Source organism: Oryza glaberrima, chromosome 7, assembly GCF_000147395.1.
Source record: "Oryza glaberrima chromosome 7, OglaRS2, whole genome shotgun sequence".
Lineage (NCBI taxonomy): Eukaryota > Viridiplantae > Streptophyta > Magnoliopsida > Poales > Poaceae > Oryza > Oryza glaberrima.
The window spans coordinates 5,040,298-5,065,649 of record NC_068332.1 but is presented as its reverse complement, the minus strand read 5'-3'; the positions used below and the strand labels follow the sequence as shown (position 1 = coordinate 5,065,649).

Here is a 25,352-nt window from a genome sequence, read left to right as displayed (position 1 = left end):
TGTTTCCCACTAGGTGTATCTGATGATTATTCCTCTCGTGTCATACGGGCTCATTAGTTAATTGGTTGTTCATTTAACACATCGAAGATTTGGCAAGGAATTAGCTAGCTCATTCATGTTATTTCACTCTACTTCCCGATAGCACTAAAATGATTAGTACGTGAACCACACCAAACTGTTGTAAGTACTGACTCATGAATCTCTAATCACCCATTTAGAAAACTTCCAATATAATGTATTTAAGTAAAGATATCATATATATCAATTATCAAATAAAATAATAACATATATATCCTGCATCGCAGCAAGCACGAGGTTTTAAGTTTTAATTTACCGACCATCGATACCATATCAACGTGAAGTTTTTGGCGTATCCGTCGATTGTAAAGAAACTTCAACATAATCAACATGCTTAGTCACTTCATCAGTTTTTTGAGTCACATTATATTTAAAAATCTGTAATCTGTGGTGCATGTACATCAGCAAGCATAAATACAGTACAACTCTCATTGTTTGATTGTGGCAGTGGATTTGAATATTTGATAGAACTTGAGAAATGGATAAAATGAGTGGATGAACTTTTAGGTTTGAGAGTGCCTTCTCTTTGCGTTACTAGATTGCACAGTCAGCAATGCGGCAGCCTTGACTCCGGGGTCTCGTTCTGAAAGTTAAATGCATCCGGTTTGACTGTCTAGAAAAGAATGCACGTGATTTGACTGTCTGAAATTACGATGAATTTTGGAGGTTTCTCGAACATGCTCATGGAGCTAGGGTATAGACGGTTTTCACATGGATAAGTATGCATGTGTATATTAGCATTTGTGTTTGTTCCGTATTTCGAAGACAAAATACACTGGATACATCTTTCCCATATTGACACTAGGATGGCCAAACAACATGATATAGACGACCGATCAACTACAATGCCAAGGATAGCCAAACAACTATTTCTGTCAGCTGTGTTTCAGAAACTTGAGACCGCCCAACACCTCTTTAAAGAATGTCCTTTTGTGCAACAGATTTGGAGCCAGATTAGGCCACGGCGCTTCCAACACTACTCGAATGGTGGCGCAACCAAACAGGCAATGCAGAGAAAATACAGAAAAAAGGGCTATGCTCCGCTTTCCTGACTGTGCATTGGGAAATTTGGATGGAAAGAAATAACCGTATCTTCCTAAGCACGGAGTCAACGCCGCCGGCGATTGCAGGCAAGATTGTCGACGAGCTGCAGCTATGGGGAATGGCAGGCGCCAAAGGAGTACAGAATGTAATATCGCGAGAGTAGTTCTTATTTTCTTCTTAATGTAGGCGGGAAGTGCTTTTCAAGTACTACACCGCACCCCCTGTACAGTTTTTCTCTCTCTATAATATAAAACCAACTTTGCTGGTTCTTTCAAAATCTTTCCCAGATTATAATCTCTCGATATAACTTCTGATTGAATGACATGCAATGGTAGTATTATACTAGGAGTAGTTGCTAAGCAATTTCGCCCAAGAATATCACTTAAAAATCTAGGGAGACCAGCTATATAACAAGTCAAGACAAGACACGCCTTTTGTCCTAAGACATGATCAGCAACAAACAAAACCAAAACAAGCACAAAAATTTCTGAAAGATAATCTTGCTTGATCAAGAGTTAGATCAAAAGACTGATTTGCGTGTACTTTGTAGAAATTGACAAACCAGTAGAACAAAATACAAAATTTTGATTGAGTTTGCATCATAGCTATTCAATGATCAGTAGAACAAAATACCAAAAAAAAATGATTGAGTTTAACATGTCAATACAGGACAAGCTAAAATGCACGGACATCAGCAACAAACAAGAACTAAGAACAAGCACAAAAATTTCTGAAAGATCTTGCTTGATCAAGAGTTAGATCAAGTCATCAAAAGACTGATTTGCCTGTACATTGTAGAATTGACAAATTAGTAGAACAAAATACAAAATATATTTTGATTAGTTTTCATCATAACTACGCGATGATTCTGAATTATTCGGTGAATTGTCCTGTATCAGCAGAAGATTCTTCTTGGCTATCTTCTTCTTCTTCTTCTTCTTCTTCTTCCTCCTCCTCCTCCTTGGTTGCGTTTGGCTTCGCCGTCGCCGTCGTCGCTGCTGCCGCCGCCGCGGCTGCGGCTGCGTCCACCACTGCCTTGGCTTTGGCCAAAGCCTTCTCCTTCGCCTTCTCCTCGAACTCCGCCATGGCCTTCGCCTCGGCCTCCTCTCTCGCCTTCGCCTCGGCCTCCTCCTTTGCCCTCTCCTCCGCCCTCTTCTTGAGCTCGTCGACGCAGATCTCGAGGCAGGAGGTGTCGTCGGAGCCGGAGCGCCTTGCCGTCATGAGGCACTCGGCGACGTCGGCCGGCGTGAGGTTGACATCCCGGAGGAGCTCCTCGACGGCGTCGAACAGGTGGTGGGCGTCGACGTCGAGGTAGTTCTTGGCGAGCGTCTTGAACGCCTCGAAGCCGCAGTAGGACATCTCGATGTGCATGTCCATGCGGCCGCGGCGGATGAGCGCCGGGTCGAGCTTGTCGAGGTGGTTGGTGGTGAACACGACGATGCGCTCACCGCCGCACGCCGACCAGAGCCCGTCGATGAAGTTGAGGAGGCCGGAGAGGGTGACATCGCTGGAGCGGCGGTCGTGGCCGTCCCTGTACGACGGCGGCGGCCGCGGCCGCCGCGCGGCGCGGTCGCCGGTGATGTCGAGGGAGCAGTCGATGTCCTCGATGACGATGATGGACTTGCTCGTCGTCTCGATGAGGAGCTTGCGGAGGTTGTTGTTGTTGCCGACGACGGTGAGCTCGACGTCGTAGATGTCGTAGTCGAGGTAGTTGGCCATGGCGGCGACCATGGTGGACTTGCCGGTGCCGGGCGGGCCGTGCAGGAGGTAGCCGCGCTTCCACGGCTTGCCGGTGCGGCGGTAGAACTCCCTGCTCCGCCGGAACGCGTCGAGGTCGTCCATGATCGCCTTCTTCTTGGCCGGCTCCATGGCCAGCGTCTCGAAGGTCGTCGGGTGGTCGAAGTCGACGTAGCTCCACGCCTTCTCGTCGGAGTACGACGCGTACTCCGACATCTTGTTGTTGGTGTATAGCCGCCGCCGCCGGCTGCTGAAGAGCACCTCGCGGCCCTCGCGGCGGACGTGGGGGAGGTACTCGTCGACGACGAGGCGGCGGTGGCGCATGTGGAACGTGAGGCGGAGGCACCGCCGCTCCGCCGCCCCCTGCGGCGGCGGCGGCGCCGCCTGCTGCTCCGCCGCCACCGACGACCACCACATCGTCGCGCCGCCGAACTCGTCGGCGACGTCCTGGCCGTCGCGCATGCTGATGACCAGCCCGTCGCCCTCCTCGGCGCCCTCGGCGTGGAGCTCGCGGGCCTCGGACGAGCACGTGGCGCTCAGGTACGCCTTCGCCTCGTCGTAGGTGGTGTCGCGGGCGTCCACGGGGTCGTACCTCGAGTAGTAGCGCGCGGCGGCGGGGCACTCGGAGATGTCGACGGTGATGTATGGGTCGACGGCGTTGAGCAGCCGCCGCGCGCGGCGGCGGAGGAAGAGGTTGAAGTAGGTGAGCAGCAGCCGCCGCGGCGCGTACGCGGCGAGGAGCGGGCCGAGGAAGAAGGAGAGCGAGCCGAAGTGGGCGAGCAGCGTGCCCATGTTGGCGAACGCCCAGCTCCGCCACCGCGCGCCGGTGGTGGTGGTCACCGCCGACGTGGCCGCCATGGCCGGGAGCTCTTCTTCTTCTTGGTCGAGTTCGTGTCGCGGCGCCGTGCCGCGCGCGCGCGCCCAGATTTATGAGGCCGCGCGCGCTGGCCGAGTTCGTGGCGAACTCGGCGTCTCTACGGAGTCGGAGTCGTGATGGTGTTAGGAAAGGCAGAGAGAAAAAAAAGAGATGGCAATTGAAAATCTAAATTACAAAGTTGAAAATTTAAAAATAATCTAGGCATGGATGGTTACTGTCAATAACTTTTAGTGAGAAAAAGTTGAAAGTGTTTTTACTGCATATATACTACTAGTACACTTGTGTAGTGGGCGGTGGAAACAATGTGTTGAAACAATGTGTTGTGCACACATTGTTTTGCACATATTCATGAAACTCAGACATCCTAGTGTAGAACACATTATTTTGCGTACATATTCTTGCACCTCAGACACACGTTAGTGATTTAGTGTAGAACACATTATTTTGCGTACATATTCTTGCAACTGAGACACACTCAGTGTGAAGCACACTATTTATCAGACATTCTCATAGTGTAAAACACATTATTTTGTGTATATACACATTCTTGGAACTCACACTCTAAACCACTAATGTATTCCCTCCGTCTAATAAAAAAACAACCTAATACTGGATGTGATTGTCTAGATTCGTTGTATTAGGACATGTCACATCCCGTTCTAGATTCACTTTTTTTGGGACAGAGGAAGTAGAACCCAATGTTTTGCACATCTATAACCTTCCAGTTCCAATCGATTAATATCTTCAATTGTACAGCTGCTCTCCAAGGTCGTTTCAGAAGTCTGCATAGGAAAGAGTGTGTAGAACTGAATAGAAATTGTTAAATTGATCCATTCAGATGCATCTACATGCTGTCAAGCCACAGAGGCAACACGACACATCCAACATCTAGGGTATCTGAAATCTTTCCCACCAGACGTTATATGGCACCTCACAAAAATACTAAAGATAATTGAACATAAACAAAAACAAGCCAGATACAAAGTATTCAAATGGAGTCTGAAGTTTAAAACCAAGACTTCCCATAATATTTTTTTTTACAGAAATAAATGCAAATATTACTGAACTGGCAATGTGACGCTCAACAAGCTTAAGGAGATCCCATCCTAGGAAGCAAGAAATGTAAGAAGTTGGAATTCATGCATAGCTTTGAATCCTCGGACATGTAATAATAATCAGTGCAAGTAGTCAGAAATGCAAGGAAAATACTCACGAAACTATGTTGAGCAGATCCTGGGAGAATGCATGAGTAGACAATGGTAATGTTTTTTTCTTCCCCAGGATGACTTGCCACACAAGAAATTAATAGGATTGCATATCATGTAATAGTTCTAATACACTACGCTGAAAATGATTGTGGTTATGGGTACAAAATGGAGATTGCACAACCAATAACAAATGTTGATGAAAACATAGTGTACAAGTGACAAGATTTATCAGGACAACACGAACCTCCAATATGAGGCAAGCAAACCTATGGAACAAAACAACATATCCTAACGTAAATACTATCCCCTAGATCCAAGGTTTACCAACAAGACAAGCCCCAACATTAAGACAAACAAAGCTACAGGTAGGAAAAACACAAGGGCCAAGATCACATATCAAGTTCTCTAGGTCTGGTGTAATAACAACCAAGCCTAATAAATCCACACATAATGAATACACATCGAGCAGTCAACTTGGTGAAGAAACTAAAAATAAACATTGTACTGGCATGAAACCAAACACAACATGCTACAACCATAATAGAACAACCTCCTTTTGTTGTTGTCAGGAAGCCACTCCCTAATCATGTGAGTGTAACTTCATATTTAATGTGCTAATCACTAATTTGTTGTGATTCTTCGAAAGGCTTTAATAGTCGTGTGATTTGGTTTTAGAAGTTGGAAAGGCAAGCAACAATATTACAAGGCTGCAAGGTAGGTATAGGGAAGAGAAACAACACCAACATAGCTGATTTAAGACTAGAGGCAACGAAGCGCAAGCTAAATGATACCTACCAGGAAGCTGAAAACAGTTAGTTAATTAACTCTCTAGTCACATTTTGATATTATCATTATTGCTGGCTGCAGTGGCGTTAAACAATCTAATTGTGCCTAACCTTTCAATATATATTCATCTAAAGAAAAGAAGCAGTGTTGCAAAATGTGGATATGCATGACATCGTACCAAACTTCCAGCAAAAAAAAAGGCCACTACTACATCAACGAAGCATAGGAGGAATAGACCAAACGACAGGTTTTGTGTACCTTGATCGTGCATATGATCCATAGATTTGGATAATTTATTTTTCCTATCAAGAATAAAGTAGTATAAAAGTTAGTAGATGGGCGATTAAATTAGTATAAAAGTAGATGGTGGAGGAATAAACTAGTATAAAAGTTGGTAGGTGGAGTATGTCTTGGGATCATAAAACCCCTTATATTTTGGGACAAATTTGATGGGAAAAGTCCCTTATATTATGTGACAGATAGAGTATTAATTATCATATCTGCTAGTCACAATTGCTTGTTACAAAAGCTCAAGCATTGGACCATTTCATCATGAATCAACTTTCCGCTTCTCACCAAATACTAGCATTGAACTTATGTTCCTGAAAAACACATTGAGCAAATAATCAACTAAGTTAACAAGGTTTGTGTCATTTACACTTTCTGACCCTAGTGGCACTTCCTCAAGCTTACAATTTTCCATCCCACCTCTGTTGCCACTACGCCACTATACCCTTTGCAATGTCACCGGCCAACCATCCCCTGATCGGCAACAATCCCTCTATCTAGAATATTTCGATGCCACCTCATGCGCTGCTTCCACCAGGCAATGTTCCAACACGCTTAGTACTCCCTCTCTCAAGCCTGAGTATTTTGAGGAAGGCTACTGATGAACCACCCATTGACTCGGGGATCCAATGTCATCGCTCGAATGCTTAGGAGCGTACTCTTGGCTGGTTTTCATGAAATTTCACAAAAGTTTTCAGTGCTCCAGTGTTGTTGTCAAAGGTTTTTTGGTGGATTGGTTTTGCAGGCTTGTAGCTTTATAGTATGGGGTTGTTTCACTTACACGTTTTAACGAGGGATTATTTGCGAATTTATAGACCAACAACCTAGAACACACAAGAATTCTTTCAATATTTATGGTCAAAATCAATCCACTCATATGCTCTACTCTTCGGTGGACTTCAATGGTCGTTGCTGCATATTTATTATTCATATCTCCTAGCCACAATCGCTTGCCACAAAAGCTAAAGCACTTGAGCTTTTCATCGTGAATCAACTTTCTGCTCCTCATGGATTACTAGCATTGAACTAATGTTCCCAAAACCATGTTGAGCAAAGAATCAAACAAGTTAATGAGGTTTGTGTCATTTACACTTTTTGACCCTTTTGTGGCACTTCCTCAAGTTTGAATTTTACCACCCCACCTTTGTCGCACCTTGGCCAACTATCCCTCTTCGGCAACCACCTCTTGAGCTCGAGTATTTCAATGCCACCTCCATTGCCGCCGCCGGCCAATTATTCCAACGTGTTCGGTACTCCCACTCTCAAACCCGAGTAATTTTAGGAAGCATCTGGTGTACCTCCCATTGACTTAGGATCCAACATCGCCACTCAAATGCTTAGAAGTGTACTTTACGAGGTTTGTGTCAATTAAACTTTCTGACCCTATTGTGGCACTTCCTTATGCTTGAATTTTACCATGCCACCTCTCTGTAGCGTCACCGGCCAGCCATTCCGTCTTCAACAACAATACCTCGAGCTCCAATATTTCGATGCCACCTCCTCCGCTACTGTCACCCGCCGTTTCTACCAGCGTGTTTGGTACCCTGTCTATCTAAAGCCCAAATATTTTGAGGAATGCTGCCAGTGAACCTCCCATTGACTCGAGGTCCAACGTGAAGCGTACGGCGAGGACTTAACGGCCGTACAACGATGGACCTCGTGCTCGACCAAGACGAAGTCATAGTCCACGTTGTGTGCATACTCTTCCGTCGTTGGGGTCGAGAAGATGACCATCACTGAGGGCCTGGCATAGCACATCGTGCCGACGTTGTCCCTGCTCTGCTCGCCAAAGCACACATCGTGGAGATCGACCTCAACGTGATAGTGGCATGATGCCAACTACTATGTGCATTCCAGGATCAACTCGTGAAAGATTTCCTTTCTATTCCAAACATTAAGGACACCATGTAATATTATTATAGTCTCTTGCAAAGCACGATGTTTTACAAGTCAAGTGGCAGGTTTACGTTGAGAATATGTTTTCTTAAAATGTTCATATCACGATATTGAACCCTAATCATCTAATATGTTAGTTTTCCCCGTCACAAGACACAACCACTTTTCTAGTCAATAAATAAATACTAGCAAGGTTTGTGTCATTTACACTTTCTAACCCTATTGTGGTCAAGTCAAAACTACATCGGACAACCACACTAACAGTGTTATAAAACTGGATATTGACAAGGAATCTACTGAGGATCCATTCTTAGATATAGAGTATGCTCCATTGTTTTTGTGAAGGATCTAGGAGAAGCACTAACAATTTAAAATGTAGAGTCGATGGTCCATGAAAAGTTGTTTGGCAGCTTGGTTTTGCTAGTTTGCCGCTTTTTTACCCTCAGGAAATTTTACTCTCAACTTCTAGCAGACGATTGTTTCACCTTTTTTTTTTGACCAGACACATATTACTCGCAAGCATTCTCTCTAGACACTATATGGATAAATCCACAATGATCAAAGAGTCAAAACCAATGCATCCTCTTCAGTGAACCTTAACAGGTGATTGTGCGCACATTTTATACCCAACAGTCGTGTACTACAAAACTTGAAGAATCTAAGCTTTTCACCTTAGATAAGCAACTTAATAGTTCCTAGAGTGGCCATGAAAATATTGACCTAATGATGGTTTGCTAGCTTTGAAATGTGTCTTCCAGAATCATGTTGAGCAAAGAATCAAGAATCAACTAACAAGTTGGCAACATTTGTGTTAATGTGGTCAAGTCAACCATGTTGGACAATCATAAAAATAGGGCAAGGTGCTGCTAGCAGAATTAACTTCCCAAGTGGACAAACACTTAGTTAGGACAACACTGCAATAAAACTAGATCTTTGACAAAGATTTTGCTTAGGTTTCATCCTCAGATTTGGCATCCTCCATTGTTGTTGTGAAGATTCTAGGAGAAACACAACAATTTTTAAACTAGCTGCAACCTTAGTTGACAGGCTTCAAACTTTCGAATGGCTTTAGTGTAAACATGCAATATTTCAACAATACAAAGTTTCTATCAAAGTAGGTTGGCATCTTGGTTTTTTTTGGTATGTAGATTTACCAAGGGATGTTCTACTCACACCTTCTAGCAGAAGATTCTTCCTAAAATGTCCATTACTGGCACCTAACAACTCACAAGAATTCTCTCTTGGATTTAAATGTATACATCAACAACAATCAAAATAAATCCACTTATATGCTCTCCCCATCAATGTACTTTGATCATTATTGTGTTTCTTCAATTGTCCATTATACTGTAGCAAAATCTAAAGCAGGAGATTTATATCATCGACAAGCAACTATCCAGTTTCAAAGTGGTATACTTACTGATAGTTTGATAGCTTCGAAACGTGTCCTCAAAAATCTTGCCAAGAAGCGAATTAACAAACAAGTTGGCACTGTTTGTGTCATCTCCAAATTTGTTGTCAACTAAAACTATGTTGGATAAACACAAATAGTGCAAATGCTACCAACGGAATTGTAGTCTTGTCTTGAAATTTGGTATGCTCTAATATTTTTGTGAGGGGTCTAAGAAAAGCACTTCAATATTCAAATGTGCTGCAATGCTTGTCAATCGACTCATACTTTTTTATGGCTTTAGTGTAAGCATGCAAGATAAAAATGTTCCTAACTTAGCAGTTTGGTTTTGTTGGACTGTTCAAGGAAGTTTTACTCGCGTCTTCTGGTTTAGGATTGTTTCTTGAATTTTGCTTCGGCAACCACCTAGTATTCACAAGCATTCTCTCTGGGCATTTAATTTGTGTCCATGATGATCATGTAGTCAATCAATACACTTACACAAGTTCTCTTCGGTGGACTTTGATTGTGATCTGTGCCATCTGTTTTACTTGAGTTTTTTAGCATATTTTGATTCACCAACTGCCTAGTACTCACAAGCATTCTCTACTGCATCCACGATGATCAAGCAGTCAATCAATACAAAGTTCTACTTGTGTCTTCTAAAGTAGGATTGTTTGTGTTTCTCAAACATTTTGCTTGACCAACCATCTAGTACTCACAAGCATTTTCTAGCCACAATCACTTGCTACAAAAGCTGAAGCATTGGAGCTTTTCATCATGAATCAAATTTCTGCTTCTCAAAAATTTCTAGCATTGAACTTATGTTTCCCAAAACCATGTTGAGCAAAGAATCAACTAAGATACCAAGGTTTATGCCACTTACACTTTCTAACCCTATTGTGGCACTTTCTGAAGCTTGAATAATTGCATCCCAACCCTGTTGCCACTGACATCACTACCTTTTGCGCCGTCAATGGCCGATTGTTCCCTCTTCCGTAACAATTCCTCGAACTAGAATATTTCTCGAGCTGCATCCACCAGCCAATCGTTCAACGTGCCCGATACTCCATTTCAAGCCTAACTATTCTGAGGAAGCCTGACTTTAAATGCTCTATTTTCCATTTATGAATCATATAACTACTCTGTCCCAAAATAAGTCCACTTCTATACATGGAGTATGGACTTATTTTGGGACAAAAGGAGTAGAATTTATGTATTTGATTTCTATAATGATCTTAATACATATGGAGCTCTCAACCAATGTGGTACTATGTGCGTGATCGCATGAGCTTGCAGTGCCAGGATGAACAATGCAACAAGCCAGCTAGCCACAACAGTTTTCCTCTCGATCGGCTAGTGTGTGGCATTGCGCGCTAAAGTTTTCACTTTCTTACTTGGCTAAGGATATCAGCTAGGCATGCGGTTTTTGTTCTCGATCTTGAACCCACCTAAACACTTTTGTTAAAGCTCACAGAGTGATGTGTGATTCGTGTGGGTTTCTGTTTTAGAGAAATGGAAACCACAGACAATAGGGTGGTATAGTGCACGAAATGTGCGAGCAACGACAAAGCTAGCTAGTCACAACGGTTTGCCTTTTGATTGGCTGGTGTGTGACATTGTGCGGTATAGCTTTCATTCTCCTACCTGGTAAAGGATATCGGCTAGGAACATTGTGGCATGGCATGCGGTTTTGTTCTCAATCCCGAACCCGACTGGACACTTTTGTTAAAGCTAGAAGTGTTGTGTGATTCGTGTAGCACCAAACCGTATGTCTTCCTGAATCATGTTGAGCAAAGAATTATCTAACAAGTTGGTAATATTTGTGCCATTTACACTTTCTAATTCAACTATGGCCAAGTCAATGCCATATTGGACAATCAGACAACCGTGGAAGAATATGTGACTAGAATTTGTGTACTTGATTTCTATAATGTTCTTAATAGGTATTTAGCTCTAAAGCAGTGTGGTACTACGTGTGTGCTCACAATACCAGGATGAATGATGCAACAAGCCAACCAACCACAATGGTTAGCCTCTCGATCGGCTGCTGTGTGGCATTGTGTGCTAGAGCTTTCACTTTCCTACCTAGCTAAGGAAACCAGCTAGGCACGCGGTGGCATGGCATGCAGTTTTTGTTCTCAATTCTGAATCTGACCAAACACTTTTGTTTAAGCTAGCAGTGTTGTGTGATTTGTATAGTACTAAACCGTATGTCATCCAGAATCATGTTGAGCAAAGAATTATCTAACAAGTTGGTAATATTTGTGCCATTTACACTTTCTAACCCAACTTTGACCAAGTCAATGCCATAAGCAATATGGAACTACGCGCGTGTGCTCGCGGTGCCAAGATGATCAATGTAGCAAGCCAACCAACCACAACGGGTTGCCTCTCGATCAGATGGTGTGTGGCATTGTGCACTATGGCTTTCACTTCCCTACACGGCAAACAATATCATCTAGGCACGTTGTGGCATGCAACCAAATCAATCCAATTATCTACTCTCCTCTTTTACGAACATTAATAGTGATCGTGTGCACATCTGTTAGCCACAATCCTAGGTGCAAAAGCTGAAGCGTTGGAGATTTTTAGTGTAGAAAAGCAACTTACCACTTCTCACTATTGCATTGTAAATCTCAACCTAGTCACAACTCAATATCTCTCAAATGTATGCCTTCCACAAACATGTTGAGCAAATAATCAGCTAACAAGTTAGCAATGTTTGCGTCAATTTCACTTTCTGACCCAATTGTGATCAAATCAATCAGATAGAAATTGCAAAAAAAGAAAAAAAACAAGTTAGTTATCAGGTTTTGTGTCTTCCATTGTTCTCTTAAACGATCCAAGATAAGCACTACAATTTTTAGATGTGTTGCTGTCCTTATTAATGTACTTCATAATTTTAGATGGCTTTAGTGTAAAGGTCAGTTTGGTTGCATATGCTAAGTTGCCAATTTTTTAAGCTAAAGCGTGCATGCCATGGATTGTGTGCCTGAATATAGTTGGCCACAACTTAGGTAAGACATGGCTAGAAAATGTGTCTATCGCATGTGGGGAAATAAGGTAAGGTTATGTGGCATGTCAAAAGTGTGGTGGCAAACAAAACGTCTGCCTTAAGTTGGCCAAACCCGTGGCAAAATGTAAGTACACGCAATTCTAGTGTTCCCATGTTTCCATGGAAAGTTGTTTAACAACTTGGTATTGTTGGTTTATACTCCCTCCGTTCTTGTTCAATTGATAGTTTTGCCAAAAAAAATGTTGTTTGCAAATACTTGAAATGCATTCCCAATGTGTAGTTTCCTTTTTTACCCCTATAATAAGTAGTCATATTCTACCCACAGTCCCACACAAATATAAAAGTTGCTTTATAACACTCTCACCAACTTGCTACCCACAATACTAAACAATATATTCAAGGCGAAATAGTCATATCTAGAAAAATATAATGATTTTCTAGTCTTGTGTGCACACTCAAGGATCAACTAAAAGAAAAAGAAGGGGGTAGGCAGGTAGCTTTTGTGTGAGGTAAGTTTTACTCACGCCTTCAAGTGAATCAGCATTTTACTTGCATGCATTCTCTCCAGGTGTTTTATGTATGGATCCACGAGGATCATACAATCAAAATCAATCCATTTACTTGCTCTTTGGTAGACTTTGATGGTGGTTGTGTGCACATCTATTCCCCACAATCATTTGCCTCAAAAGCTAACATATTGGAACTTTTGGGTGTGAAGACTGGAGAAGCATCTTTCTAGTTCCCACAATAGGAATGTAAATCTCCACCTTGTTGGATCTAAAATGTATGCCTTCCAAAATCATGTTGAGCATAGAAAAGCTAACAAGTTGGCAATATTATGGTCAAGTCAAAATCATATTGGCTAATCAGAAAAATAGTGTAAAAATATGCTCAGGCTTCATTCTCAAATTTGGTTCCTAGTTGTAAGGCTGAAAGTTTTTCATGTTACCAAGGTTCTGTTAAAGTTGTTTACAGCCTTGTTCTGTTAGGGTGCAACTTTACTGAGGGGAAGTTTACTCTCGTCTTCTAGTAGAGGTTCGTTTCTCCAATTTTGTGAACCATCATGTACCTTCCAGCACCATTTTCTAGCTTTGGAAGATCCTCCACTGTCCACCGACACTCCACCGGCTTTGGTTAAGTATATTTTAGTTAAAAAGTTTCAAGTATTTCTCTCTTACTTCCTCCGTCCCAAAATGTAGCTACCTAGTACTAGATGTGACATTACCTAGTACTACGAATCTGGACAGGAGGACAGAGGTAGTATATCATTTCATTTAGTACAAGCTACTCCCACTATCTAGTGGACTATGAAAAGTTTAGGTAAAAGACATTACTTTGCATAATATTCTTGCAACTTAGGCACAATCTAATTTCCTTATAAAATCGTTGACACTCCCTCTGTTGTCAAATAAATGAAGTTTTAGAATGTGTGCAATCAAAACTCAAAATGTTAATTCACTAATATATGCAAAAAAAAAAAAGATTTGACATGTGAAAATGTCATTAGTTGATTTTCTTGGAAAAATACTTTCATGCTGTTATGCTTTTAATTATTTTTGTGGATATATAATCGTAGTAAGCAACAATAAAACATGTGCATTGGAAACTGTAAATGTCCTAAACCATAAGTAAAAAAAGGAGTACCATATACTAGTTGGGCACTTGGGCTTGTTACCCACTGAAAATGATCTTTACATGGATGTTCATGTATTTTGTACCCTGAAAAATAAAATATCAGTAACATGTATTTAGCTTAGCGATCCATACACACTCCTAATAGCACAAATATCTCACTCTAATATAATTAATCATTAGCATGCAAGTGTCTTACCGACATACGTGAGTAATTCCACCTCTTGCTCTTGAAATGAAGCAAAATTATGATGACTCATCAAGCTTCTAGGGCTGGTCTGGGAATGTGTCCTTTACAGCATGAATGTACCGGAGCACATCATATGCTTTTATCTCTGGCTCAGGCAGTGTAGTGGCTTGCCGACATTCACAAGAAACAATCAACTGAACACCATTAGAATGTAAGAATAAGATAAAGTGATTTACACCAGTCAATCTTTTAACTAAGAATAAGGTTCAAACAAGGCCCCAATCAACAAGATACGAAGCATAAGTACGTACCAAAAGAAAAAAAAATGATAACCTCATTCAGTTAGAAAATAAGGAAAAAAAACAAGAATATGCATCGTAACTTGCTGCAAGCGGCAAGCCACTACAGCCACCTCCTATTGATGAAGAAAGGGATTGGCTCACCTCCTAGATATGGCTGTTGGCGCTGCCTATTTGCAAAGGGAAGGGAAAAGAGAGTCTATGAGAGCACACTTCTCACGGAAGAAAGGCATGCTCTTCAATGATAGGTTGTTAATTGTGTCATAGGAGACCTGATCGGGATGTGAATAAGCCGTGGGGTTTCGGATGTGAACCTATGCAGACTCTACAATGCGATGAACTTCTTCTGCAGAAAAGAAAAGAAAATGCTACTCTAATCTGCTTATATCCTTTATGCCAGTTTTAATGCAGTTTATCATAGTATTTATCTTTGCTAGCTATCCAAATTAAGAAAAACACTATGATATATGCAGCTCATTTATTCATGATTATGATCTTATTTTTTACGCATGTCCTGATTCTGAAGATTTTGTTCATGAGCTCAAATTCCTATCTTCTGTGAACAGGGGAACTGCGATTAATATGAAGATTCTTCTGGAGGTTTGCCATGTTATTCAATTAACGTAAAAAATGGTCATTTGTTTCAGCAATGTCATTTTATTTTCTGTAAAAGACTGAAGATATATATCTCAGTGTAATTTCAGAGGCATTCAAAATTATATTAGCAAGTGATATTTGTGCACATTTTTTTCGCTATTATCTAATACAACAAAAAAGGTAGCATATATTAAGAATCGCAAGACAAAAAAAATATTTTACAATTGTAAATTTGACTATCTAAGTTTTTTATGGTTTTTATCAAATTACTCTTTAGAATATACAGTCAGATCAATGAAGACATATTCTGTAGGACTCCTTTTAAATACAATAATTGGATGAGCATTTAATGTCTTAGTTACAGACCAGAGCAAACACAATAAGAAAATAAAATATCTCATCTTGAAGAAAGGTGCACAATTGGCATTATATGGATTAAAATATTACAACTGAGGTTCTAATTAAAAATCGTTATGGCAATATAGGAGCACAGATACTTCAAAGGGCACATCTCATCATATCTAAGAAAATAAACTCAAGTCAGTAAATTTTATAGTAACTCCAAGGAAAATAGCATTCAATATTCCAGTTAACATCTGAAAGCAAAATTAAGATTGCATTGATAGCTTGAGCACTACAGAAGCATAGGATGCCAAACCTTAAATATATAGTTTTCTCCTCAGTGACTTCCTCCATAGTAGCTTCAGGATTGGTTTTCCCGCTTCAGACTTTTCCCATGAACATCTTATATTCAAAAGAAAATACCAGCATTTAAGTTGTTTGAGGCTTTAAATGTTATTACGATGTAAATTATAGAATGGTTTAAGCACACCAAATGAGAGGAAGAATGCAGTATAAATATATATTAGCATCTGAAAAACTCCATACCATATCTTAAAGAGATGGATGACTGTGATCCTCTTTTAACTGCTTTAGCATTGAATTGCATGCTGGCAACCTCTGCAGACAATGGTAGTATGGTCTTTCAATGTTTGTCAACTCGGCATCCAGTAAAACTCATTCACCATTTGAAAGATAAACTCCATACCAAGAACATGTTCTCTGTTATTAGCTGGCTAGTTGATTAATGCCATCTTCCTACGAAACATGTAATAAACTGAAATTTTATGTATTCAGTAACTAACGTAATCAACACATGCATGTAATGCAAATATATATTTGCGCAAATAAGCTCATGATTTCATTCATAGGATTTCCTAGGCATTACGTCAAGATGTCAAGCATCATCGGCATTTTGGTCATGACAATACTAATAGAAACTCTTGGATATTCTTTCGTATATGACATTGGTCGTAAAAAAACAGACAAATAATAACTTTAAAGGATTAGGCCACTTATCCTTCTATTAACGGTACTCGTACGGATGAGGGCTCAACTCGCTCTGTAAAGTTGAAACCATATGCTCTCGGGATATGTAGTTAGGTCTCCCACAGACCTCAGTTATCAGTGAAAGTGCATTAATCCCCCTAGTGGGTTTTGGTGATTAATGACAAATGTGGTTAAGGGACTAATGAGTTCATTGAGTGACTTTCAGGTGCATTAGTCCAAGGTGTGGAAGATGGATGCTTGGAGACCCCCAAAAAGTAAAAAAATCAAAGCGGACCGGAACTCGAGAAGTGCATAGGATAGTTTATCTTTTGAAATCGAGTTTTTAGGAAAAACCGTACTATTAAGAGGGGTTCCAGGTGATGCTCTGAGATATATCAAGTGCTCTTAGTGTGAACCAAGTGTCAAGTTTCCCTAGGAGTCATTTTTGCAAATACTCCATCTGTCCAAAAATGCAAGTCCGGAACTTCTTGTCTTCCAGGTCCGGAAGTTCCGGTCTTGTGAAAAAGATTTTCCTAAGTGTAGTCCGGAAGTTCCGGTCTTCCAGGTTCGGAACTTCCTGTCTAGTTTCCAGTTCAAATTTGTGAGTAACGGCTAGATGACGTCACCTAGCCGTTATGCATATACAGCTCGTTCCTTGGCCATTCCACTTTCACTTTTCAAACCTAGAGCTATTGCTAGCCTCTCCCAAGTGTTTCTTGCCTTCTCCACTCAATCTAGAGCCTAATTCATGTGTGAATGAGAGATTGAGAGGGAGAGAAGAAGATTTGGAGAGGTGTGAAGACTAGGATCTTGGGTGAGCACTTGGAATATCTCATGGGCTGTCATCTCGGTGCTTATTACTCTTGGAGATGATCTCCTAGACGGTTAGGTGTCACCCGCGAGAATCCGTTGCATATTGTGGATGTCCCGGGTAAGTTTGTGAAGGATTTCCTCTCCTCCAAAAGGGAACGAGGTAAGTTAGTGAAGTTCTTGAGCTGAGATTCTAGAGGCTTTCCAAGTAGAGCAACCCACACTTGTGATGGATTTCTAGAAGTAGGTTGAGTTGGATCTTGGTGGTTACTCAATTCTAGAAATTTGCCTAGGGGTGTTTGGGGTTGAAGGCTGTGGATTTCCTCTGGGGTTTTTGCACAAGTGAGGCAAGGGGTTAATCGAGACCCAGCTCTTTGGAGCTCCTCAACGGAGAGTAGGATCGCAAGATCCGAACTTCGGGAAAAAATTGCTCTTGTCTCTTTCTGTGATGTTTCTGTGGATGATTCTGTGATATATCCTCTACTTAGAATACCTGTGCACCATCTTGTGAAGATTGGCTTAGTCTCTTGTTTTGAAATTTGAATTTCTTCTCTATTCTGTTACCCGGAAGTTCCTGTCTTAGAACACCGGAAGTTCCGGGCCTGGGAGACCGGAAGTTCCGGAGTTCCTTACCAGGAAGTTCCGGGTCTGTTTGAATTTTACCGCTGCGATTTGTTTTTAAGTTTTCAGGGACAGCCTATTCACCCCCCCCCCCCCTAGGCTTCATCAGCGCGTTCAATCAGCTAGGATTAACAATGACAACACAGACTACAGGTCAACTATTCACCCATAAGCCAATGGATTCTTGCATCACATCGACCCTGATATTCAGTTGTTTTACAAGTGGGTACCTAGCAAAAGTTATATGATTCCTTGAAGTCCAACAAATTATTAATCACTAATCAACCAGACTAACCTTTCTTTATACTAATTTAGAGGCTATCCTAGAAGTCCCTGCCTTAATTTTACAAAGTATGAAAACAAGAAATTTCCACATTGATGGGAAAAAAAAACTTAAAATTCTCCCATTACTCTGAAAAAGGAATCTTTCAATGAATCTTTTGTTTGGATCTTCTAGCTATTATGAAATATACATGGACGCATGTGAAGTAACAGTACAGAACACAGACACGTGTATAATGGATTTACGGATTCAATTTTGAACACAGCCACACAGCTCACATGCATGCAATTGATTGTGTGGTCACAACAGGACACATGCATGCTCATTTCTTTCCTTTTTCCAGAAGTGCACATAAGACTCAATAATTTGCATGCATAAAGAGGGTAGGAAGTTGTGCATACTCTATCATGTCATCCTGTAAGATTGATTAGTACGCCATGAGGAAAATATTCTATTTGAGCCCTCAGAATGGCAGTTTGTGCAAAATCCATCATGTGAACATTTTTTTCCCCAGTAAATTGAATTAAGGAACATATTCCCTCTGTTCCAAAAGTAACATTTCGGATATAGTATGGCCTACAACATGCTACACAGACCACTTTTTACAGGTATACACTTCTTATAGAAATAAGTTCTATGATAAATTAACTAGTAACAATTTCATACAAAAACTTTAATAGATTTATTGTTATTAGCAGGCAAAAATAACTACTCCAATGTTATATGCTTTCTAAAATACCAAAATGTGCAAGAGAAGGAAGTATATCCATTTGTGTAATTGTGCTATAAGATGATAAAAGTAAAATCATACCTAATATATCAACCCTCTAAACTCTTAATTCTAGTGACATACATTGCAACAAGAGACGACATAGTAACGGTACACACCGCACAAGGAATCTTCCAAATAAGTTCACCTTGGATGCGCGGGAGAGGGAGATGGGCATAGCCGCGGCAGCGCTTCGAGGGCTTCCATCTGCGTGGCGGCCGTGCTCCTGAGGTCCGCAATGCAGTACAACGCCTCAGTGGCAGGGGCTGGGGACGCTGCTGCGTTCAGGAGAGTGGAGATGGTGTGTGGCCTGGCGAGTGCGAGCGGGGCTAGACGCCTAGACGCCTTGGACTTTGGCGCAGCCGCAGGCGGCGTGGACACGAGGAGCCAGGGGAGGAGAGGACGCTGATGCCAGCAGTGGGGGAGACCTGTGACAACGGGGTGGAGCTGATGCCGGCGCGGTGGGGGAGAGGAATGAGGGCTTAGGATTAGGGCTCACTACCTCGCCTGAATCTGGTGGAGAGGGAGAGGGAGTAGGTGGCGCGCGCGCGGTGGGGGATTTTGGCGGCGGCACCGGCGGCGGAGGGGAGGAGGACTGAGGCGGCGGCGGCGGGGGAAGGGAGGCGCCGTGGAGGTGACGCGCTGAGCAGATGGAGGCGGTGGCGATGGCCGCGGGCGATGCGGGGGAGGACTGTCGTGTCGGGTAAGCTGATGGGGGTATCAGGCGGCGGCGGCGGCGGCAGCCCGGCGGCTAGGGCAAGCGACCGTCGCGGGAGTCGGATCACCGAGGTCGCCGTCGGCGCCGCCACCGTACGCCGCCTCGGCTTGAATCTCCCTCCGCTCAGGGATGGGACAACCGGAGCACGTGCGTGGCGGCGCCGGCGATGAGGTCGTCGACGGCGCCGCGAGAGAGAAAACCCAAACCCCTATGCGATGGCTGTCTGTGAAAATCCAACGGCTATCAGGGATTATTTTGCAAAATGTACAAAGTCCCTGCAGAGAATTTCGAGATTTTTAAAATTTGGCATAGACCACCATGGCGGGTTCGTTGTCCCTATGTGATGAGAGCACGGGTCTATTGGGTACTCCGTTGAGACCGGTATGTTTTTGACAGTCAGCAGCGAATGCAAAATTATGAAATTGTACATATGCACTTAGTTCTTGAGGGCAGATCACTGCTTGCTAGGTCCGCCATGGTGGTCTATGCCCCAATGTTAAATTTTCTCAATGTTAATTTTTTAACATTTCTATTTTGAAATTCAAATGTGTGTAACAGAGGGAGTACCGTGAAAGGCATAGACCACCGTAACGGACCTAACAAGCAGTGACCTGTCCTCAAGAACTAAGTGCATACGTATAATCCCATAAACCTGCATTCGCTGTTGGCTATCCAAAAGCGCATAGGTCTCAACGGAGTACCCAATAGACCCATGCTCTCGACACATAGGGACAACAAACCCATAAACATGTGTGTCTATAAGGGCATCAGCAACATTTACTATCCACATCGGTATTAGCGTGGGCCCAAATGACAGGCGGTAATAGAGGGAGACGTGCTCCACATTGCTTATTTCTGTGAGTTGGCAGTAAGGTGGGGTCCATGGGGTAAAAAAAATCATATCAAGGACAGAGCATGCATACAACACTGGAGAAGTAATGCTTTTGCTGTAAGAAAACACTGTGTACATGCATATACTATTTCCTTGCTTTCGGCAGTAGTGGTATAACCCGGTTGTAGTTATATACTAGCCCCACAATACTTAATACCACGTAGTAAAGGTGTATCTATTGCTTACGACCCGATTTGTGAGCACGTTGCTGATGCCCTAACATCGGAAACACTCACTCAGGGACCTGATTGTAAAATACGCAACAATTACAACAGGGACCCGATTGCAAAATGTTTGGGCCCCTAACACTGCTGCCGATCCCAATTAGGGACTGGATTGCAAAACAGCCCAACGAAATGGGCCGCATCACTAGCTCTCCAGAAGACCCAACTCCGAAGCAGCACAAGCCCAAGTAGGGTTTCCTCGCTCCCACCTTCACCCACGAGGTCTCCGCCGCCGCCGCGGCCGCCGACGACGACGACTACCTCCGGCGACCGCCGGGGCGGCCTTAGCGCCGGGTACCCTGCCGCCTCCGCGTAGCCGAGCCCTATCGCGTACCCGTCCCTCTCGCGCCTAGTGCGCCGGGCTGGCCGGTGGCGGAGTACCGGAAATGGTGATCTCTTCTCCCTCTCAGAGATTCCAGCTTTGGTTAGTGGCTCGTGTGTCGTTTGCATGTGCTAAGATTGGATTGAGTTTTTGTTTGAGCAATCCCATCCGTAGGGTAAGGGAACCAGGGGCAGCTATAGAGGGAATTTTCCAGGTGTTGCACTGATTGCTAATGTGAAATGTTGAGCAATTTTGGAGTCAGGGGTGTGTGTGGTACATGTAAGATTGGGAACTTTGTTGGTAAATCTGTTATTATTCCGATTGAAAGTTAAAGCTCAGATTACTCTGCTCTGTGGATTTGTTGAGCCAGTTGCTTATCTGGGACTTCGGTAATCCAATTAGAGTAGAACTTGGTGGGCATAGTCAATCTGCACGAATTGTTACTAATGATCATGGAAACATCTTAGTATAACTTACATCATTTCTCATCCTCCTATTACTATTGGTATGAAATTACATTTTGGGTGCATTCACTGCATGGTTTTAAGTATTAATCAGCGGGTTGTCCGAAACTAAGAATGAGTGTAAATTGGCATTGGTTTGATTTATCTTTGCAATGCAGCGGCAGTTTTCTAATGACCGTGTTGTTTTCGGTTATTTTTGTAGTTCGCAAAACAATTTCCTATTGTCTTCTCCATGCATCCTACCAGTTTGTGCTTATTTACTTTCTAGCTTCTGGATAATTTTATGATCTCTAAATGTTTGATTTCAGTTTAATGCATGAATACAGAGTGCCAATAACAAAGTAGAGGCCAAAAATGGATGCGCAACACGACAAAGTTAGTTATAAAGTTATAGCGATTTAATACTTCCATATTTAATTTCTGCAGGCTACACCACTCATAGCAGGACTCACGGTTGCAGCGGCGGCTCTTGCTGGTAGATATAGTATCCAAGCTTGGAATGCTTATAAGGCAAGGCCTGTAGTTCCTAGGATGCGCAAATTCTATGAAGGTGGCTTTCAACCTACAATGACTCGAAGAGAAGCTGGTTTAATCCTAGGTGTCAGGTAAATATCATATAGAAGCATAGTAGTATCTGTAGTACAGTCAATGAATCTTTAATGTTTATATTTGTATTAGCACAAATCTACTCATATATCTAGCTTCACCCCATCCCCATGTCATTGATATTTTGTTGAACTGATGCACTCACACTCGTGAACTTTTCCTGATCCCTGCCCCCCTCTTAACTCATTGTAAGATTCCACCCATCCCAAGCCTCCAATTTGTTGGCCAGATCCTCATAAACAATGGAAGTACACATTTCACAGAAATGTAGGGAGTTAAGGACTGTAAGGCCGATGCAGTAAAATCTGTGAGATGCCTGTTTTCTGTATGGGGAGATATTGTTGAACATCATTGAGGGGTACTCATTAAACTTCTAAAATAGACACAGGATTCATAGCTGTAATTTTACCGTAATGAACACATCATAGAACACAGCTAGTTGCAAAGAAAACAACTCTGCCCTTCCCAAATACAAATAGTTCTGTAGCTCTTGATGTTTATGTATTAGACATGTCATAAAAGTATAGTTTTAGAAGCTGAACATGATCATTCTATCATTTTAGATGTAAGCCTGCCAATGGGTCTAAATCCAATCCAAAACCAATCCAACCCAACACCTGCCGAGGCAGCCCACCAAACCAATCCACACCATTTTCCCATTTATAAGATCCAACCCAAACCAACCCACAAGCACTTCCAGGCCAAACTAACCCAAACCATTCCAGCCTAGTGGGTTCAACCCATTTTATATCCATGGGTTCAGTCGACGTACAGTCCAATCTTCATCAATCGTCACCACTCGCCATCGGGAGGAAAGGTCCAGGACGCCACCGTGTTCGCAAAGATCGAGCAGCTCGTTCCCCTTTCCCTCCCTCTCCCTTCGCTTTCTCTCTTCCTTCCTAGGGCTTCCCCTCCTCGGCGGCGCTTCACATAGCGGTGGGGGCAAGTTCGGGGACATGTTGATCGAGGAGGAGTTGGTCGTCCACGACGTGGTGGTCGGTGTCGGGCTGAGCGGCGGCCGCGGCGGCGGTGGCGGGATGGCGGCGGGGAGGCGGCGGAGGCGCGGCTTGGCCTCGTCGTCGTCGTCAACAACGGCGACGGCGGCGTGGTGGTGGAGCGGCATTGGGCGGTTCTAGAAGGTTCTAGAAGGGGGAGGGCGCTGCTACGACTACGAGCTCTGATATGAATCTGCGTCTTAAGTGTGCTTTCTAGCTTGTGTGTGTGTGTGTGTCTAAGCTTACTTTGGGCTTAAGCTTTGGTTAAGCTTCACACACACTTCGCTGGCTGCTGCTGCTGGGTTTGGCTTTGTACTGATCACTGTATTCAGAGGCCATTAGTGCAATCCACTCGTATCCATGGGTTGAATCCATGGTTACAATCCATTTTGGACCCTAAAGAATTGTAACCACATCCAAACCAACCCACACCGTTTTTCAATGAATCCAAACCGCTCCAGTCCATTCTGAGTATTGCCCCATTTGAATCCAACCAAAGCCAGTCCATTTAGAAATCCAACCCATTCCACCCATTTACATCCAGTCCATTAGCAGGCTTATTTAGATGGATTAGTGGAATAGATGGATCAGTCTTGCATTTCACCCATACTATGTGGGGCAAAAAGTACTGAGCTACTGGTAACAGTGCACCTAACTCCCATTAACTAACCTATCTACCAAGAGTCAATTGAAATTTCCCTGGTAAATTAGCTCCTTTGCAATGATATGCTTTCTTTTTAGTATGCTTTCTCCATTGATACAGAAAGGAATTGTTATCAGAGGCGTAGTTTTCTATTCTTGAGAGAGACAAATATGTGTTCTGTCAAATGTACTCTTTTAGCACCTATAGTTTGAATTAAGTCCTGTGTTTGTCCCTCCAAAGTTGAACACTTCAGATCAGTCATTCCTGCATTTGTGAAGTCCCTTTTTTTAATTCAACAGTTTTTATTTGGTAACTTGCAATTTGAGATTTATTTACGTTTCTTTCTTTCATTAAGTTGTTGTTCCTTTCCTCCTTTGATCCCTGCAGGGAAAACGCCCATCCTGAGAAGGTAAAAGAGGCGCATAAGAAGGTCATGGTTGCTAACCATCCAGATGCAGGCGGTAGCCATTACCTTGCTTCAAAGATCAATGAGGCCAAAGATATTTTGTTAGGGAAGACAAAAGGAGGGGGGTCAGCCTTTTGATTATTACAATAATAATGCACCATATGTTCTTTCAATGAAATGGTGAATTTTGGTATCTGTAGTCTGAGGACTTGAAAGGTAGGCTTAAATCTTGATGCGTGACTAGAAATTTATGGACAGAAAATGTTAGCAGGTCTGTCCACTGTTTGACATTTCAGTGCCCGGTCGTGTTCGCTCAACTGGTTATCGAATAACTGATATACATGGAAATGGTAATACCTGTACGATGTATCATATCTCTATTAGACCTGTTGCATTTTGGTAGCTCTTCGGTGGACTTGAAATAAGCATGTACTATCATTATTAGCATCTGTGCAGATGTATCTCCTGAGATCACAAAAACCTTGGTCAGGTAAATCATCACCGAACTTTTGTTACTTCGAGTTCATTTGCTCGCCCGAGTTCTGCAGATTAGCACACGACCATAATATGGTTTTGATTCAGTAGTTTATACATGCAAACCAACAATTTTTTGTGCAGAAGATCTAAGGTCTGAAATTTGGCGGATTCAATCCAACGATCGTTCGTACGTTGTAATGGTCAGGCTTATATAATTGAGGATGTGTTAGTACGGTGATCGAGGATAAAGTGATTACTCATGCCGATTATCCGCACGGGAGGGAATGAAAGGAGAACAACTTCTTCGACTGTAGTAGAGACATACTCCAATAAACGTCAAACAAATATAAAACAGCATGGTTACAGCAATCCATATCTTATGGTTCTTTCTCTCTGTTTTTTTTTTCCTATGCAGAAAAGGCAAGTAGTAATAAATAAATAAGTAGAGTAAAAAATAAATTTATACACGCTGCCATTGCTACTGTTTGATGGATTGATCATTCAGTCGACTTTCTTTTATATATATAATAAATTTTATTTTTATACAATGAAAGCTTTATTGAGAAAAAAAATCAATCAATTACATCAGGATGAGTCATCCATCAGATCAAGAATGAGATCAGCTAGCACTATTGACCATCCTATCCTAGCTACTAGCTTGCTGCTGCTGCTGCCGCCTGGTCCTCCTCCAGCTGCTGCTTCTTGACGTCGGCGAGCAGGACAGCGACTATCATGTACATGCACCAGACGCC

The 25,352-nt window shown here is 42.5% G+C and overlaps 2 protein-coding genes across 10 annotated transcripts; one reads left to right on the top strand and one right to left on the bottom strand.

The window, feature by feature from the left end:
* Nucleotides 1–1,862: 1,862 nt before the first annotated feature.
* LOC127779023 (AAA-ATPase At3g28610-like) lies at nt 1,863–19,792 on the bottom strand. 9 transcript variants are annotated; one of them, XM_052305681.1, is made up of 7 exons: nt 19,002–19,792; nt 15,930–16,001; nt 15,700–15,785; nt 14,155–14,339; nt 13,968–14,042; nt 5,989–6,032; nt 1,863–4,542 (listed from the first exon to the last, which is right to left on the bottom strand). In XM_052305681.1, the coding sequence occupies exon 7, from the start codon at nt 3,715–3,717 to the stop codon at nt 1,996–1,998; it is 1,722 nt and encodes a 573-aa protein (XP_052161641.1). In that variant the 5' UTR covers nt 3,718–4,542; nt 5,989–6,032; nt 13,968–14,042; nt 14,155–14,339; nt 15,700–15,785; nt 15,930–16,001; nt 19,002–19,792; the 3' UTR covers nt 1,863–1,995. The 9 variants fall into 9 exon arrangements, with proteins under 9 accessions (XP_052161641.1, XP_052161640.1, XP_052161638.1 ...); XM_052305680.1 differs by having other exon boundaries at nt 1,863–4,518; XM_052305678.1 differs by adding an exon at nt 16,090–16,158 and having other exon boundaries at nt 1,863–14,042.
* A 1,051-nt stretch (nt 19,793–20,843) lies between these two features.
* On the top strand, nt 20,844–24,503 carry LOC127778587 (mitochondrial import inner membrane translocase subunit TIM14-1-like). The gene is made up of 3 exons (XM_052305207.1): nt 20,844–21,076; nt 21,900–22,078; nt 24,105–24,503. The coding sequence occupies exons 1-3, from the start codon at nt 21,074–21,076 to the stop codon at nt 24,259–24,261; spliced, it is 339 nt and encodes a 112-aa protein (XP_052161167.1). The 5' UTR covers nt 20,844–21,073; the 3' UTR covers nt 24,262–24,503.
* Nucleotides 24,504–25,352: the final 849 nt, after the last annotated feature.

What these genes read in the sequence shown, in the direction of transcription:
- LOC127778587 (XM_052305207.1), top strand. An exon ending in GGTTTAATCCTAGGTGTCAG is followed by an intron (nt 22,079 to 24,104) that starts GTAAATATCATA and finishes TGATCCCTGCAG; the next exon opens with GGAAAACGCCCATCCTGAGA.
- LOC127779023 (XM_052305678.1), bottom strand. Translation starts at nt 3,717, where the DNA reads ATGGCGGCCACGTCGGCGGTGACCACCACCACCGGCGCGCGGTGGCGG.